The sequence below is a fragment of the Anopheles merus genome, chromosome X, assembly GCF_017562075.2.
Source record: "Anopheles merus strain MAF chromosome X, AmerM5.1, whole genome shotgun sequence".
NCBI classification, from domain to species: Eukaryota; Metazoa; Arthropoda; class Insecta; order Diptera; family Culicidae; genus Anopheles; species Anopheles merus.
Genome location: NC_054081.1, coordinates 11,801,404 through 11,820,579, shown reverse-complemented (window position 1 = coordinate 11,820,579; position 19,176 = coordinate 11,801,404). Strand labels below are relative to the sequence as shown.

Here is a 19,176-nt window from a genome sequence, read left to right as displayed (position 1 = left end):
TTGGGATTCATCCCGCTCCCAGTTGACGCGGCGAAGGCTAGCAGGAGGATGCTGCAACGGCGGAAGAAGGTCACGTCATGCTGTCGCGCTAATCCTTCGCCTCGAGTCCCGCGTCGTGAGCGAACGAGACAGCGAGTGAGAGCGAGCCCGAGCGGTGCTGAGAGCGCCCGTCTGCACGATCTTGTTTTTTTTTCATTTTTTTTTTCATGTTTAGAGCAACGACGGACTTAGAAAACCCTCGTGATCCGCTTTTCCCGCTACATCTCGCTCACTCTCTCATACGCACACACGCACACATACTAAAAAAGCACACCTCCTTAGCCTAGTTTTGGTGCGAGCTACGAGATAATTGCCGTCCCGTTTACCCGCTCGCAGCCTCTCGCCAAACCCCTGGAAGCAGCCGAGCGGGGCCACGAAAGGGGCAAGCGAGATCCGAGGTTCGGCGCGCACTCTCCGACGCACCTCAGCCGCTCTGTGCGTTAAACCACGCTCTCCACCTCTCTCTTTCTTTCTTTCTATCATTCGCGCGCGCACGTTCACTCACTCGCTCGCTCGTGCGCGCGCTCTCTCTCTTTATCTAACGCACACGCCCAAAGGCACGGGATAAAATGAACACAGTCCCTGCAGTCGCTCGCACCCTGGGCTCATATCTCACTGCGGTATAGCGAGCTCTGTCTCGCTCCTTTACGGCCCCTACGAGCAGAAACGGGCCGAGCAGGGAAAAGAAGGAAGGAGGATGAGAGATAGAAAGGGACAACACACAACAAAAAAAAATCCAAAAATCCTCACACAGTCGAAATTCGTCAGTCCCCGGATGAGCGAAAAGCGTTTTACGCTGGCAAACCTATAATTAGTCGAAACGTGCCCGTCGTCGGTTTCGCATTGCCTTCTCTCTGTCCGCAGCAGCAGTACTGGCCGCTCGCTTTTTTTCTGTCGCTACATTTGTGTGTGTGTGTGTACTACGAGCACGCATACTTACGTACCTTGCTGGCGAAGAGACTAGTGAACTATACATAGACACACACACTAACAAGCCCTGTTCCGTCCTTGCGGGTGTGTTGCGGGTTGAATTATTTTGGCGTGTGTGATTTTGTGTTTTTTTTTCTCCACTTCAACCTTGTTGTGATACACTCATAAGTGGAGAATCCCCTTTTACCACTATGCGAAAGACTAAAAGAAAACAGTAAATCGACAAAAAAAAAAGTGAACATTACCGTGAACGATCCTCTGGAGCGCCTTGGTGTACTAGGAAAATTCGCCAAAAGAAAAAGAAAGAGAAACAAAACAACAACACAAAACCATGTGCGGTCCAACGACTCGCTCGCTGTTTCCCGGAGCTTGTGTGGCTTACCTGGCAGTGTGAACAAAAGGAGCCGGTCAATGCTCGTGTGTAAAACAAAAATAATAATAAGACAAAAATAGTGCCCCAAAAAGAACACCAGCAGCAGAACAAGAATGTAAACAACGATCAACGACGCACGGGGTAAAAAGCAAAAAAGAAAAAAAGATAATCAACCTCACCCACTATCAAACACACACCCGCGTGTGCCATCCTGTGCGACAATGCTGTGCCTGTGTCCGTCCGTCCATCCGTGTGTGTGTTTGTATTAAATGTGCGTTTAAATGTGTTACAACCGTGATTAGTGTCGATCGACTACCGCAAAAGGAAGAAGGACCACTAAGAGAGAGAGAGAGCGGGAGCGCGAGTGTGCGGGGCTAAGTAGTACGTGCGTGCGTGTGCAAACGCCTTTTCAACGCCCTCCCCCTTAACACACACACACACACACTGCTTCCTCCTTGCCGGAGGGAGGTGTTGATTTTTGTTTTAGGGGCGAGTGCGAGCGCGCGCGCGAGAGAGGAACGAAACACACAACACGACGAAAAATAAGATTTAAAAAAAAAAGTACACCCATCCCTCCAATCTCTGCGAGAGCGCGCGCGCGTGTGTGTGTTTGTGGAAAAGAGATAGAAGAAGGACACAGGGGCAGGATTCTTTTTTTTTTGTATTTTTTTCGTCGCTGCTCTGGCCCAAAAAGGGTCTGGGGTTGTGCGTACGCACGAAAGCACGTCCCGATTGCCGAACGGCCCCGAACCAAACGCCTCGCAAGAGTGAGCGAGAAGGAAGAGAGAGAGAGAGAGAGTGTGAGTGAGAGAGAGAGAGCGCGCGCACAAGGGCGATCGTACACGCGGGCAAGCTGCCCGAGAGCGAGAGCGCTACTACCCGGTGCGAAAGAGAGTGCGCGCGCGATTGAACGAGCGTGAGCGAGAGCGCGGGCCCCGAGAGCGTGCGATGCGAGCGCGCGGGTACCGGCAGCAGCAACTAATGAACGCCGTTCAGTGAGGCCTTAATAATAGTGTTTAGAAGTGGTTAATTTCGGCTTCAACCGCTCCGCGAGGCAGGTCACAAAATATCGCACCAAGCAGCAGCTCTCTCGGCAGCAGCAGCGCCTCATCATCAACTTTTCGGGTCACCACCGTTTGGAGTGTTTGGAGTTGTTGGACGAGCGAGGCAGAAAAAAAGCCCTCCTTTCGGTGTTGTCGTCGTTGTTGCAAATTACGTTCAAAGCAACGGCGCTTTAAAAAAAAAATAGGTGGGCGGCAGGGGAGTATACGTGCGTGCCTGTGTGTGCATGTGTTTATATCGGTCCATGTGTCGCCACCCGCTCAACCCGTGTGTATGTGTTTTGTCGTATGTGCATTTGTTAGTGTTTTCCGGCGTGCTTCCGGTTCCGTGTGTCCTGTCCCGATCCAGCCGACCCAAAGCTCCTTGTCGTGTCTGTGTGCGAGTGTGTGGTAGTGTTTTGCAGTGTGGCAACGGGCAAATGTGTGTCACAGGGCGCAGCCGAAACAGGAGCTAATAACCCACCAATCAAACTAACAACCAAAACCACAAGTCGCCGCGAAGGAACTTTTGCCCCCAAAGCGACTGGCGGAAAGGCAGCGTACATGTAACATGCCGATAAGTGTGGGCCGTAGTAGGAGTAGCAGTTTGTCAGCCCCCCGTTTAATGTGTGCAATTTAACGCCCCCGAAAGTGACGCGCGCACCCCCAAAACACACACACAAACGGCCACAAAATGATGGCATCACCCAGCTTCATGACGCAGTATCACAATCACCAGTGGAACAACGGCACAACACAAAGTCAGGTAGGTGTCCTTGGGTGGGGTGGTTTCAATCTGTTGGCGTCGGAGGAATTTCTGGACGGTCGCGTTTGTGGGACTTTTATTTGCAAATAATTTCCACTAATCCCTTGATGTCTCCCTCTCTCTCTCTCTCTCCCTCTTTCGGTGCAGTTGTCAGCCTTGAACATCCTGCCATATCAGTATCCGCCGCAGCCACCGTCGGTAAGCAGCCTCGGCTCGGTCGCGTCCGTCGGTTCGGCCGGCCTGTCGCCCACGCAGTCGATCGCGTCCTCGAGCGGGGCGGCCAGCAACAGCAGCAGCTTCAGTGCCGTCGGTGGCCCCGCCGGCGGCCCCACCCATCACGGGCCGGCGGCCGCGATCGCGCTCAGCACGGCAGCGGCCGGCGGTGGCTGTGGCGCCGGCTCCTCCAACACGGCCAGCCCGGACGTGACGGTAACGACGGCGGCGGCGGCGGCTGCGGCCGCTGCGGCCGCCTCGAGTGCGGCCGCCGCCTCGTACGGCTTCGGGATGGTGCAGCAGTCCGGTGCGCTTGAGATGACCGCACGGTAAGTCACAAACAGACACACACACATACACACATACACAAACACACTGAAAATCTCAAGTCCTAACTCGCTGCGCAAAGTTCCCCACAAAAAAAGACCTAACCAAAAGAGTGAATGAATTTGAAATGATTCAATGAATCTGAATCTCGGTTGGAAAGATTCATGAATCTCAAAGATTTATGAAACTCAAAAGATTGATATATCTCCAAAGATTCAAAGAGCTTGAGCATCTTATTATCATTCTTCTTGGCGTAAAATCCTGCGTGATCATATGAGCCTATAAAGGCATTCGAGAATTCTTGGTACCACGCAGCCAGTTAGTTTGTTTTGCTACGGGGAGACGGTCGATGCGAGACTTAAACCCACGACGGGCATGTCCTGCTTGTTAACTCCACTGTACCATGGGATCGCACAAATTCAATATATTGAAAATTATACATCGATAAAGATTCAGGAATTCCTGGAAATTTATGAATTGGATTTTCATGAGTATTTACAGATTCATTCAGATCCTTAGAGATTCGAGAATCTCTATTGGTTCATGGTTCTTGGTTCATGGTTTCTTGGAGATTTATGAATCTTTAGAGATTCGAATCAATCATCGCTGAATGTTGTTATGAATGAATCTCTACGAAAGATTCACAAAACCCAACACTAAACCACAATAGTGATGGGTAAATCAGATTCAGAGTCATGAATCAGAATGTATCTTTGAAATCATTCAAGGAAGCTGAATCTCGAAAGATGCATACATCTCGACAGATTCCCGAATCTCCAGGGATAAATGAATCTCAAGGAATTCATATACCTCCAAAGATTCAAAGACCTTGAGCGTCTTATCATTCTTCTTCTTGGCTTAATTACCGACGTGGTCATGCCAGCCTGTACAGTCTTTTGAGACTTCTTGGCAAGTACCACTCAGCCGGATAGTTTGTTTTACTTCTGGGGAGTCGGTCCATGCGAGGCATGAACCCACGACAGGCATATTAACCACTGTACCATGGGATCACGCAGATTAAATATTTTGAATCTCTGTACATCTCTAAAGATTCACGATTCCCTGGAGATGTATGAATTTTAATAGATTCATGAGTCTTATAGATGCAACTATCTTTCATGATTTAGGAATTGTTCGAGATTCATGAAACTTGGAAATTGATGAAGCTTCAAAGATTCAGAAATCCGTCGCGATTAATAAATCTTTAAAAATGTATTAATCCTTGGAGAACCATGAGTCCTTAGAGATTTTTAATTTTTTGGAGATTCTTTTTCGGCATTCGATCAATGATTCGTACGAATCAATGTCATCGAAAGACTCATGAAACCCGACTACACTAAAACCAAACAAGAAACTCCCCGTTCATTTCGTGCCTTTCTTTCTTTTCCTCTTTCCCTCTCCTCACACCGCTGCAGACCGCAAGCAATGCACTACCCGTCGTACGCATCGTACAGCCCGGCCAGCTACTACAACAACGTCAGCATGGCGACCAGCCCGTGGTTCGCGCAGGAAACGATGTACGGCACGGCGGCCGGCTGGCACGGGGCCGCGGCGGACGCGTACGGCCTCAAGCTGGAGGAGTACTCGCACCAGACGCAGGCCCAGCGCCGCTGCGCCCGCTGCACCTGCCCGAACTGCATCAACGAGCTGTCCGGGCTGCCGCCGGTCGTCGGGCCGGACGAGAAGGGCAAGCGGCAGCACATCTGCCACATACCGGGGTGCGAGAAAATCTACGGCAAGACGAGCCACCTGAAGGCGCACCTCCGGTGGCACACGGGCGAGCGGCCCTTCCAGTGCAAGTGGCTGTTCTGCGGCAAGCGGTTCACGCGCTCGGACGAGCTGCAGCGCCACTTTCGCACGCACACGGGCGAGAAGCGGTTCACGTGCACGATCTGCAGCAAGAAGTTCATGCGCAGCGACCATCTCGCGAAGCACGTGAAGACGCACGAGAACAAGGCGAAGAAGATCGCCAAACGGTCGGAGAAGCTGGAGGAGGCGAAGCAGCGGCGCGAGGAAACGAAGCTAAAGTCGCTCGAAACGGCGGCGGTGGTGGTGTCGGTGGGCGCGAGGAAGCTGCCGGCGGTCGGCAGTAGTGGCAAGCTGCCGCCCGCCAAGCGACCGAAGCTCGCCGGCGCCCGCGAAGATACGGCCCGGCGAAGGGAGGACGACGCGACGGAGAGTGGGAGCTTGGAGCAAGGGCAGCAGCAGCAGCAGCAGCAGCACCATCACCACCATCATCTTCACAGCGGCCAAACGTCCGCCGCGACCATGCTGGAGGACATCAACGCCAACATACGCGTACCTGAGATCAAGTCGGAGTATGGCACGACCGGCGGCGGCGGAGGCGGAGGCGGAGGGATCGGTCTGCTGAATGTCCTGACGCCGCCCCCGACCGGCAACTCGCCCACGTCGTCGAGTACGGCTGCGGCGGCCGCCGCGGCCGCTGCCGCCGCCGCCGCCGCTGCTGCCGCGTACCAGAACTACCACCACCATCACCACCATCACCATCATCATGCGGTGGCGGCCGCCCACCACCATCACCACGCGTCCTACTTCCAGAGTCCCTTCTTCCAGGCGAGCGCGGCCGACGGTGGTGGCCCGGGTGCGCCCGGGGGGAAGAGCCACTTTGCCAGCTACGCGGACGGTGGCAGCTTTCACGGCGGTGCAGCCGGCAACAACCTCCGGTCCGCCATGGCGTCCTCGCTGAGCTGCGACAGCAAACCGGGCGTGACGGCGGCGAGTCAGCGAAGCGCCAGAACGACCAGCAGCAGCAACAGCAACAACAACACGAGCGGTAGCAGTAGTACCAGTAGCAGCAGCAACACCAGCAGTGCCATCGCCGAGCTCAGCAACAGCCTGGTGAAGCTGGAGGAGTACGCCAACGGGCACGGGCTGGGCGGCAGCCGGATCGAAGGAGGGGGCGTCGCGGCGGCCACCTCCGGATCGGGCGAAAGCGACGGCAGCTCCAGCAACAACAACAACAACAACACCCTCAACAACCACGTACTACCTCATGGGACGCAGCTGTACCAGTCGGCGTCCCACCACTACCATCCTTACGCGGCAATGAAGGCGGCCGCCGCCGGTGGAGGTGGTGGTGGTGGTGTCGGGATGCCATCGTCCGCCTCCTACGGAAGCATATCGCCGTACGAGCAGGAAGGAGGAGGAGGAGGAGGCGGTGGCGGCAGTCAACATCACGGATCATCGTCGGCCTCCACCTACAACATGATGATGAGCAACTACTCCCTGCACCAGCACCACCAGCACCATCAACAGCAGCAGCAGCAGCAGCAGCAGCAACAGCAGCAACATCATCTTCACCATCACCAGCAACAACAGCACCAGCAACACCAGCAACAGCAACTTCTCAATCAACAGCAGCAGCAGCACCATCAGCATCAGCTGCAGCATCAGCTACAGCTCAACCTGACGTCACAGCCGGCCGGCGCTAGTGCAGGCACCACAACGAACCCTCTGTTCAAGTAAGTCTTCAAGTAGGCAGGTCCCCTTAACACACCACCAGTGATATCAGAGAGAGAGAGACGACGAAGTCATATGAGAGAGTTCTGGAAGGTTCGTTTCCTGCTGGAAGTCCTCTAGCGTTTGAGGACTAAAGATAGAGAGTTTGTAGGTACTACTAGACCACAGAAACTCTCCACTCTTACGCTCAGCAGAGTTGTGCTGCAGAGCTATGTGCTACTTCCTCGACCTCGAACTCGACCTCCAGCTACTCTACCAGCTCTAGTTAACGCGTGTGCCCTCTCAGGGACTTGCCAAATGAATGTTCAATTTTCCAACACTTAATTCTCCCAAAGCGCGCTGCGCAGACACTTACGCTGGCGCTTACTAACGCACCAACACTGCTCCAAAGTCGCTGGCCGAGCTTCAAATCAAGAAGATAGCAGACAAACAACAACAAACACTCCTTTCCACACAACAAGTGTTCGATACAAATAATTTTGTTCCCAAAACAATAGAATAACTGCACACACGCACACACACTCACAAATTGCTTTGAATGTTTGCGCTTCTCGAGAAGTCTTCGAAAGTCCAGACAGCGAGCCTTCGATTACCATCCATGATGGTGTTCGTGTGTACGTGTGTGTTTGTGAGGGAGCGTGTGTGAAATGAATTGTAAATAAAATCCTGTACAGAGAAGAACTTGCGACGTTTTTTTAGAGTGTTAAGTGAAAAGAACAAGAAAAATCTCTTCTTGAACGCGCATTTTGAGCGAAACGAAAGTCGTGGGAAGAAAGAAAGGGCTCTTTCTCTCATTAGTGGTGGCAAGGTTTATGGGTCTAAAAGATGCGATAAAATCTCAGTGCAAATTTATTATGTTTTTTTTTCTTGTTTTCCAATCAGCAAACGCGTGTGTGTACAGTAGGTCGAAAAGTTTGTAATGTTCGTACGGAATTAAAAGTAAATCGTGTGCGTGTGTGCGTGTGTGTGTGTGGGAGGGAGGTGATAGGCAGAAGGAGGAATGTGCAAGCAAAAGAGCAGGGCAGAGCTACTCTAACCTAATACGCCTCAGATATTCTGACGGTTTTGTTTTCCAAAGAAATAGTGACGTTGAGGCAAAAAGGTCCGGTGCGCGAACAAAAACAAAACAAACGACCAGCAAGATCGATGCAGAGCCACACACACACACACACGCAGTGAGACAGAGAGAGAGAGAAACTCCTTTCAGTTATAATTAATAAAAAAAACATATTGTACAGAGAAACAGGAGGAAGCATAATAATAAGAGGAAGCCGAATTTGAGCGCACAAAACGGTTATATTTAGACGGCAAACAAACAAAAAACGGGGTGAATTACTTTAAAGTTTATCTTATACATATAGACTATATACATATATTTATGGAATCACTTCCCCCCAAAAACAACAAAAAACCCCTCCCCCAATCGTCCCTACCCCCATAGTCCCATAGAGAACAAACGGTGAAAGTGCGCGCGCGAACAAACGTAAACACTGGAGTTTGCAAATAAAAACACGCAACAAAACCTCGTCACCTTACCCGGGAGTGATTATATTCTCAATGATGAAAAATAATAAAAACTACAATTTAATTTAAAAAAACATGAAAGCAAATTACATAAAAAAACACTGTGTAAACACTTTGATAGTGGTGGTGGTGTGTGTGCGAAAACGTCCGAAATGAGCCTTAAAAACGACACTCTGTGTAGTTCTGCCGGAAGATGGGACTGCTTTAATGGCTTGGGTTGCTTTGTGTCAAGGTCAATAGGGCACTATCAGTGTCAAGGATTTGATTCGTATTTGTTTCCTATTTTTTTTGGTTTTCTGTTTCAAAGTGGTCCAGTGTCTCTTGTAAAGCATAGTTCATTTAGAAATAAAGAGAGTTTGTTTCAATAATAGTGGTGTCCCCTATGGACAAAAATGGAATCTTTTGACAGCGTTTTGTTGACCACAGAAAACACTACAATTTAGCAAAGGTGCATGCAATTTAGTTATTCCTGCTGCAAGATCTTCGACATGCAAGAGGAGAAGCGAAATCTGATTGTGCACAACTATCTGCTCAATCCATTAGTGTCGTCTCGGGCGCTGGCAAAACGGTTAAGTTTGCCCAAGTCGACTGTTGCGCGAGTGATTTAAAAGTACAAGAAGACACAGACGACTCGTAAGGTGCAAACTAAGCAACGGAGTGGAACCGTGAATTATAAACTGCAATTGAGAGTCGTTCGGAAACTCAAGGCTAACTCAAGCATCTCTAACTACGATTTGGCTAAAAATCTGTACGGCAAATCCGACTCCGAGAAGGGTTTAAGTGTTTTCGAGCCAGTAAACATCCAGATCCAAATGGACCGGTCTGGTGGTTCAGTCGTCAACTCGTACGACCCAACAATATGCCCGTCATGGGTTCAAGTCCCTCATAGACAGTGCCCCCATACGTAGGACTGACTATCCTGCTCTGGTAACAAGAAGTCACTGAAAGCCAAGCTCACTTCACTAGTAAATACAGGCACCTTCTCAGGCCCTGTCGGTCAGGCCTTGACCGACAACGGTTGTTGTGCCAAAGAAGAAGAAACATCCAAATCGAAACATGAATCAACAAGCAATGGCCAGAAACCAGACTCAGAAGCTGTAGTATCAAGTGCCATACCATAACGCATGGTTGCATTTTGATGGATGATGAAACCTACATTAAAGCCTACTTCGAACAAATCCCGGCCGATGCTCGACGCAAAATACCAATAGGCTTAAATTTATTTTCGCCGATAAACTCGTTAAGATATTTATGATAGCAAGGACGTGCAACGAAAACCCTGAATCCACCAAATTGCCCCCGGTTTCGACCAAAAGAGCGATATTGGGCAATTATGTAACAAAAATTAAAGAAAAAGGGAGCAATAACTAAGGAACATCACACAAATGAAGAATTGGTGGAATTTACTGGCCAGAACAGTTTCGAGCAATAGAGCGAAATTGGGCGATAATGATGCAAAAATTAAGGAAAAACAGGAGCAGTAACTAAGGACATCATACAAAAGGAACTGACTTCACTTTAAAGTGGGCGGACTGCGCCCAACAATAACCATATTTAAATGTTCTGTTCGTTGTCTAATGTCTATTGAAAACTAAATTTGACTCGAGAGGGCTTTATAGTCCATCGATTAATAAACACTAAACTAAATGAAGAATTGGTGGAATCTACATATTGAGGAATTTCTTCTTCTTGTTTTTTGGCAATAATGTAACAAATAATGTAATACAAATTAAAAAAAAAAGGAAGCAATAACTAAAAACATCAGATAAATGAAGAATTGGTGGAATTTCCTGGTCACATCAGTAACTGAAGCAGCTGTGCGCCGGTTGATAGGCGGCATCAACAGTAGAGTTCGGGAACTTCTTCGAAAAGGTGAAGATTTTTTTTTCATACATTTTTTTAAAGATATTGTGACAAAACCTATGAATCATTGAAACAATGTTTTCCAACTGCATCAATGGTGTAAAAGATAGATACAAGCAATGCAAAGGTCCTCCATTTCTAAATGATCTAAGCCTTCGCAAACGGAGAAAGGACGACGGCCTCGGCGGATGAGAGTGGGGGCGACATTGCGGCGTGTTGATGTGCATGTGTGTGGTGGGGTGCGATGGGTGTCCGTCCCCCGGGCTGCGGAAATCAATGCATCGCGGTGTGACGCGCGTCCATAGCGGCAAGATGATCGTGTAGCAAGGGGGGAGCTAAGTTCGGAGGTTCCGAGAGACACGGGCACGGGCGAGCTAGTTGATGCATTTTTCATGCCGCTAGAAGCAAAAGAACAAGACATAAAAAAGGAGAAGAATGAAAACATCTCCTCGCACAAACGCTTACCATTGCAAATTCATGCGCTCCTCCGCGATCGATCCGGGCGGTTTTTGGGGCTCTGTGGGTGGCGGTGGTGGTGCAGTCGTCGCGCGGGATATGATGCGCCGGGTGCCGGGCGTGTTTTATAAAATATTTATTTGTTTGCTTTCGTTCCCCTTCCCGATTCTGCGGAGGTTCATGCGGGCATTTGGCAAACTTCTTCGCCCACCATAGGGAGAGTCCGCGGAAATGCCGGCCAACTGGTCCGAAAATAGCCGAGCCGCCCCGAACTGGCGGCCCCCATGTTCAATGTACATGTCCAGATTCAGCTCATCGTACTCTCCCATCTCCCTTCCTCTCTATGACATGTGTGTGTGTGTATCTTTCGTTCTGGATCTGGTGTTACGCTGGGAGGCCCTACCCTGTAGCTCACTCGCTCTCTCACCCACAGCAATACCGTCAATGCCCGGAAGGCAAGGGGTAGTAAGGGTTGATCCCCATTGCCGGGAGGGGGAGGTTGGGTTTGGTTTGGGATCGATCGATTGTGCCGGGGGCATAGGCAACGTTCTCTACCACGCCTACACGGGAGCCCGCACCTAGACGCACTGCCTAAGGTACCGATTCTCCTCTGATCCCCCCCCCCTCCCCCACCGTACGGATGCTGATGTTCGCGCGGTCACGCGGTTTCGGGCTCTCGCGGCACCGGCACGGCACACCGGTGGCCCGCCGGGCGAAACAAAAAGCAACCATTAGTTGGCGCTCGGATACAAAAACCAACGGGCGCGCGCGGTGCCGGTGTGTGTGTTCGCAACGCGGTTGGATTTGTTCTGTGCGTCGTCGTCGTCGTCAGCGTTTGTTGTTGTTGGTGGTGGACCTTCTATTTTTGAAGGGAGGCTAGAGAATCCTTGAAGCTGGCGCTGATCCTGAGACACCAACCAACCCCAAAGTCTGGAGCTCGTCCATCAAAGCAGCGGCGCGAGTCAACCGGTAGGGGAAGGTAGGGACTTTGGGATCCTCAACATCTGAGTGTGTGTGTCTGTTACACGTCGAGTAAAGTAGTCAAGACTTTTGAAGACTCATGCTGCTAAATAAGCGGAGCAACGTGCGCAGCGGAACACTTTAACAAAAGAGTCGATCCCTCTATCAATTCCCTCTCTCTCTCTCTTTCTCTTTCTCTCTCTCTCTATCTCCCTCTCTCTCTTTCTCTTTCTCTCTCTGTCACTGCACAGGAGAAGACCCCTGTTGACGGGCTGCTCATGTCAGTGCTCGTGTCAGTATGGTAGTTTAATTAGGAGCCTACAGACACCTACACACACACACAATCATATAGAACGCTCTGAGATTGAATGAAAATGATTTTAGACTCCCCAAACAATAGAGCCGAACACACCGGACCTGTTTGGAGGTTATCCGTTTAAGCACGGCCACTACAGACTGTCATCGAGCCCGGTTTGCTGTGTGCTTTGTTGCCCGCACAGGTCTATTGTACTGCTCGTGCGTGTGAGTGATAGTGCAGTGATAGCGGATACGGGACACCCGGTTTTGTAGAACGTGTTTCCCTGTGCTGTTGGCGACGAAGGGGATCAAGCATGGAGCGACACGATCCACGCCACTTCTACTACAACGAGGAGCTGCTCACGGTAAGTACACTGTTGACATCTAGCTATTTTCCGATTCTATGTAGTTTTGGAGGATTGGATTGGTTTATGATTATAACACCTTGTTTTTCGAGTCAGTTTCCCCTTTGGTAGACCCTTTTAATATCTTCAGCCTGCCAATTGGACGGTTACATTCTGCCATATTTTTATTTTATTATTTGCTGAGGAAAAATGATGCATTTTAAAATAATGTTGTTTCGTTTTTTTTCTATTTTAACTGATCTTTAATGCTTTTAATATATTAAAAAGTATCAATTCAAACAGATGTTTAACCTTTCGGGCGAAAATATGTTGGCTTCGGTACAAACATTCAATCGTTCATGATCTAACTTGATCGAGCCTCCGAATCAGCGTTTGTTTACATTTTTCTTTGGCTACTACATTTGACTTACTTATTTACTTATTCAACACTAGCGCGATGTTTTTCAACAGCTGTCATACCTTTGTGCTGTTATGGTACTACTCATGAAAAGCGATGCTGTAAACATTGGAAACTGACCGGTAGGACAGTGTAAATCAGTCGCCAATCAGGCTAGTAGACGAGCAAAAGACTAATTTTGCAAAAAAGACGAAGTCTTCCAAAAATGCACACAACTACCTATGCACATGCATCAAAAAAGATAAAAATAAATTCTGACACTTTGGCACAGTGAAAGTACGTGAACAAACTCTTCTTTATGCAAGGTTTGATGTAATATGGATTAGAATCATTATAATCGATAGAACTATACGATTAGAAGGCAGTTGAAATGTAATATAAAAATAAGCTTAAACACTCTTGATTGTATTTTCAACCGCTTTCAAGTTTTCGAAGCAGAAGGCGGAAGATGAGCATTTACAGCGTTTCGTGTAGTGTTGAGTGAAACTGATTCAGAATGAATTTTTGAAATGATTCAATAAATCTGAGTTACGGTTGGTAAGATTCATGATTCATGATAGGATTCATGTTAGGATCTCAATAGATTCACGAATCTCAAGGGATTCATAAATCTCCAAAGATTCATCGAGCTTGAGCTTCTTATCATTCTTTTTCTTGTTGTAATAACCTACGTGGTCATGCCTCTAACGATTCACGAATCTCTGTAGATATGTGAATTTAAATAAATTCAAGAATCTTTCGAAATTCATGTATCCTTGAAGATCCATGAGTTTTATTTGTGATTTATGAATCAGATTCGAATCACTCATCACTGAAGATTCATACGAATGAATCTCAACGAAAGATTTTATGAAACCCTACACTAGTTTCGTGCAAAGGATACATAATTGCTGTTCACAAGCTTGCTCAAACAGATTTGATATTAAAATGACACATATATTAATAAAAAAATGTACATCAACTGGCTGAAGTAAGTTCTCTGAACAAACTCTGCCGAACTCTGTAACGACCATACAATTTATCGGTGGTAGGAGTTTGTAATTTCGTACAATTCTCTGAGTCAAATGGACCAATGTCAACCACAACCTCGCTCTAAACGAACGGAAAATTCCATATTTTGGAAGGTTGTTAGAGAAGTTTCATGTTTCGTGGCCCGTCCAAGACATTGCTTTGTCTCAATGCTCTTGTTTTTTTTCAAACAAAACGCTAACGTGAAGCTCACGAAGAATTCTGAATCTGTTAAACCGTTATCTTGTTTTGTGTATTATTGTTATTCATTGATTATTTTATTTGGGGGACCTTTTCTATCAGAGCTTCAGAGTTCAGCGGTTCTATAATGTGTCTATACTACCTGTGTATTTTGTTAATCTCGAACAAAAAAATAAGCTCTTTCCGTAACTCTGATCGGACGGAAAGCTGTTTGACAATAGCCGTTGTCCGGTGGAGTCCGGTAATGTTTGACAAAATACTTTGCACAGTTAGAGATATCAAACAACAAGATGAATAACTTGTGGTTTATTTAGGATTTATGATTTCCAAAAGTAGTAACTTAACTTCAGTTTTATGTTCCTCTTTGGCCCACGAGGTCGCGTGAGTTTCTCCTCACTGGTACAGACGTTAAGAGCTGTTTCATCTCGGCGTCAAGTGTCTCCCGGGCACTGTGACATCTCCGGGCCACCCAAGTCGTCGCCCAGAAACTGCTAACCGTTTCGCACCACCGACACCGAAAACTCGATAAACGAGCACGATGGTTTTGCCCCAACTTTCCTCCAAGGTTTAAGTTTTCCCTAGTTCCAATGTATCTCGGACAGTCATTTCCGGCAGCCACATGATCGTGCGTGATCTTTGTCCGCTGGTGGCCTGTGTGGTCCGCGAGCGTGATTAATTCTTCGACACTCCAGCAGCATCATCGTGCCCGGATCTTGCGGAAGTGTCATAAGAAAGAAGTGTTGTAGTGCGCGCCCCCCCCCCCCCCCCCCCAAGTATCTGATTACGCTTCCTAAAGGTGGCCTGAAAAATGAACCCCCGTCCCACCCGTCGGAGGAGTTTTCACTCTCGAAGGTGTACCCCATTATGTATATCTGCTCGACTGTAATTGCGCAAGGCATGTGAAAATTCGTCGCATTCGCGCACCAGCAGCATCAAACTCGAAACAAAAAAGAAACCCGCGTAAGAACGCGACATCGATCGGCGCATCTCGGCTTGGGTTCCAAAATTACCGCACACTCCCCGCAACGAATCCCCCATGCCTGCTCTCCAAAAGGCACCCCAAACCTCTTCGGAGCAACCTCATCGCAAATGGGGAGATAAAAAGGCCATAAAAAGTGGAAAACACCCCGGTGTACCGAATGAAATTAAATTCACTCCCCGTTTTTTGTGTGTGTGTGCTCTTTCTTTCTTTGCTCTCTGCTGTTGCTCCTGCCGCCTTTTCCACCGTTCTGGTGGGGTGTGTTGTCGCGGTTTACATGAGTTTTGGGAATGGGGTGGGGGGCGGTAGATGTCCAACATTTCCAACACGATTTGCGCGCTGCTTTGGTGAAAATTAGAGATGGGGTTGCGATGGGGAGGAGCTGTGGCGAAGGGTGAAACGGCGTGTTGTGTCGGATGATGATGATGATGATGATGAGGATGATTGGAAAAAGAAACAGATTGTTATCGCGCGGTAAAAGCAACTGTCATAGCACTGCCGTTTGCTGCCGTTGCTTTCAGCGCTTTTCGGGGACGCTTTCGGTATGATAAAGAGCACGTGAAGCTTATCTTAAATTGCTTGCACACTGTTGCAAACGCGAAGAGCAACCACTTTGCGAGCAAGACTCACGATTGACAACTGTTTCTGTCGGTGCTGATTCTTTGCAAAGTGCTCACAAAAGGTACCAAAACTGGGCAGATAAAAAGAAGAAGAACAATAACAAAACACTAGTTACTCGATTAGTTTTAACAGCAATTACGCTCCGGCTACGATCGCTAGGCGAGCGCGTGTGTTGATTGAGCCGGAAGATGGATGGCTTGATTAAAAAGGAGGGGCAGCAAGAGCCCGCAAACGCCGAACGCCCGGGCCAACATCTATAATGAGGGCTAAACATTGTAGGAAGCGCAGAAAAGGGGGAAAGAAAGAAAGTAAAATAAAATAAATTTATAAAAAAAGCACACACACACGTGCGCGCGCGCTCGCTCGCCTGCAAAGGCAAGTGCAAGTGCATTGCGCCGGCGTTCAACACGGTGCGATTCATTCATATGCGCTGAACCATCCTCTTTGCCCTCCCCCCCTCCTCCTCCCCCTTCTACCCTTGCCAGCATGTCCCGACCGTGTTGGTGAAGGCTGTGTGGCAGCGAAGCCACCTCATCATCACCTCGACAAAAGCGTTTATGGTTTATTTTGTTTTACTTTATGTTGTGGAAAAACATAACAATCATCCCGTCAGTATCACTATCATCAGCGTGATCATCATCATCATCAATAACATGATCGGGCTTTCGGGTATAGTAATCAACATCTTGCAGGGCTGGGGAAGGGGGGGGGGGGGGGGAGAAGGGTGGACATGGGGTGCGCATCATTCAATAGGGTACAATTTCGACCGAAGTGACGAAATGAAAGTGATGATAAAAATTAAGTGGTTGCTGACGAGGGGAAAGGGTCTTGGCGTTACCGGATTGATTGTGTGTGTGTGTGTATGCGTTGTGGGACTGCAGTTGCAGGAAGTCCAGCAGGGTAAAAATAAAGCAAAAACAAAAAAATGTGCAATAAATAATGGAAAAGATGGGGTTGGAAAATAAAAAAAAACACTACAACCGAGGCATAAGCCCCAAACCATCCCTCAAACAGGGCGGATGGGGTTGGGCAGCGCGGAGGCGGAAGATTGCGTGTTGGGATCGGGGTACGGATCATCTTTGCGTGCTTAACGTCAACCGCTCCGGGACAGTGCGGCGCGCGCACTGCTGTTACGCCCCACGGTCGCTGCTGCGGCGTTTGAACTAATTTTGTACGAAATATTAATTTCATTTTAATTTAACTACAATGCCTTTATAATGCTCGGCCTGCGTTGCGTAGCCACGGGTCGATGGCTAAATGCTGCTGTTTATTAACCATTCAGCCCGGCTAACCGTAACAAATGGTGCAGGATAATTTTATCTTTTCTCCGGCCGACCGGTGCGCGCGCGCGCTTCGATTAATATTGCGCCGGTACATGCGATACTTGTTTGCTTGCTAACGTACCGATCGGTGCGACGGTTCGGTAGAGTGGTTGGTAAATGCACCTGCTTTGCAAACGCGCAGTGAGCGAGCGGTGCGTTACCGTGTTCCACCCGCGCCTCTGTATGTGGTTCAAATCTCGAGAGAAAATGAGTATGAACGAGCGTTTGTGTGAGTATTTGTTAGTTGTGGGGTTTTAAGCTATTAGTAGTTGGCTTAACATGGGATAATTAAATTGATGCTGACAGACGAAAGACAGCTACATTATATAATAATGATGTGATTAGGAAAGAGACGACCAGTCGAGTGTGTTTTTTTCCACTGGTGGGCAGAGCCAATATATAGTGATGTTTAGCAGGGGTTTCCTACTTGTCTTTCGATGTGTTGTTCCAGTGTGTATTCTAATTTTATAGCAGCAATAGTGGTTCAGTGGTTGGTGTTGGCACTGAAGCGTTTGATTTGTTTGTTTGTTCAGAGAAAGTCATGTTGAGAGTTGAAATTAACCTTCTTTGGCGCAACAACCATCATCGGTTTTAGGCCTGCCTGTACCACTAATTGACTTATTGATTACCGATAGCAGGTTGGTCCATTCGGATATTGTTTCGTACAAAGTCATACGTGTTGCTGAGTCGCGCAAGTTTACGACTGTACCATGAGACCGGCCCAACCGAAGCCGGATTTGACTACAACTACAATCTATATCGAAAATTTGACCTAATATACGAATATTCTTTGAAGCTTTTCATGTGATGTACATATCTCATAGTGAAGGTATTCGCAATCACTAAATGTATTCTGAAAAGTTCCTGTGTACATCATCTTCATACATCGATAAATTGATTCTGTATTCTTCTTTTATTATGAGAGAGAGTGGTGCCATTTTACGAGAAATTAAAATGTGACCCAGTAACAATGATGTGCTCCACGCTATCTTCAGTGAAATCTCTCTAAAATGATGTCTATTGAAGTCTTTGCGACGAACAATTTGACAGTTGCTTCCATGGACACTCCTTAGCAACACGTGCATTTTGTTAACCTTATGTGACTAAACGGGAGATCCCCTGAAAATTGATCTTAGAGAGATGTAACTATAGTTGGGTCAAATTAACTAAATTTTGGGACAGTAGGCTACATGTGAGATAAACCCTCAGTGTAAATATTGATTAGTTTTCATAAGTTTTTGCCCAAAGACTGCTAAAAGAAGGAGATAGAACATTTTCTGTTCAACTCGTCTGCAACTTTGTCATGCTGGTATGGAAAAAGCCTGTCTGAATTAGAAATAGCAACTGTATCAAGCCTTAATGTTACCTGTCTATCTGAAGTTCCTGATAACTTTCAAAAGATTTTTGTTTTCAATTCCGATTTGTTGATGACTTGATGTTGCAAGGAATATCCAGTAAACAATTAAGAAAATCTTGACAACTTGTTAAAATTTGTTTACCAAGGTACCAAATCGCTGTCGTTGTCTCAAGCTACTATGTGATATCCTTAGATGATTATTTGATAATCTAGGGACTAAGATCCCCTAGATCTCTCCCCTAGATGGCTAGGGCTAATAGAACTCTCGGACAAATATTTAGAAGTAGCAACATGTTTCATGACCCTCTCTGTTTGAAATCACTTTACTGTTGCCTTGTTCGTCCTGTGATTGAGAGGCTTGAGAGGATTTAAAAAAAATTTGTTCGCGTAGCTATTAAGCGGCTTCCATGGAGAAATAACAAAGTGTGTTACCATCTTATCGCTCGAGATGTCAGCTGTTAAGCCTCGATACACTTGAAAATAGAAGAATGATGGACTTTGAATTTGGATGTTTAAATTGTTAACTGGTCGAATTAATGTACCTCTATTACTGAAGAATGTAAATTTTTATGTCCCTATTAGGCCTTGAAGAACTCGATAATTTTTATTGACCGATTTGCGCTATCGTATTTTCTGTGCTAGCGATCCTGAATTATTG

The 19,176-nt window shown here is 47.6% G+C and overlaps 2 protein-coding genes across 5 annotated transcripts in view; both read left to right on the top strand.

Annotated features, from left to right (window-relative positions):
• Positions 1-1,885: 1,885 nt before the first annotated feature.
• LOC121589911 (transcription factor btd) lies at positions 1,886-12,541 on the top strand. The gene is made up of 4 exons (XM_041909170.1): positions 1,886-3,148; positions 3,296-3,690; positions 5,104-7,011; positions 12,472-12,541. Exons 1-4 carry the CDS (start codon positions 3,077-3,079, stop codon positions 12,539-12,541), a joined length of 2,445 nt encoding a protein of 814 aa, XP_041765104.1. The 5' UTR covers positions 1,886-3,076.
• The window catches only part of LOC121590934 (transcription factor Sp9), an 84,443-nt gene continuing 77,025 nt past the window's right edge, over positions 11,759-19,176 (top strand). Inside the window, exons 1-2 of one of the 4 annotated variants that reach the window (XM_041911198.1) lie at positions 11,759-11,980; positions 12,356-12,633. In XM_041911198.1, coding sequence (XP_041767132.1) covers positions 12,583-12,633 — 51 coding nt within the window. In that variant the 5' untranslated portion in view covers positions 11,759-11,980; positions 12,356-12,582. Of the gene's footprint in view, positions 12,634-19,176 lie in introns of all 4 variants that reach the window. The other 3 variants (XM_041911190.1, XM_041911181.1, XM_041911173.1) reach the window with 3 other exon arrangements.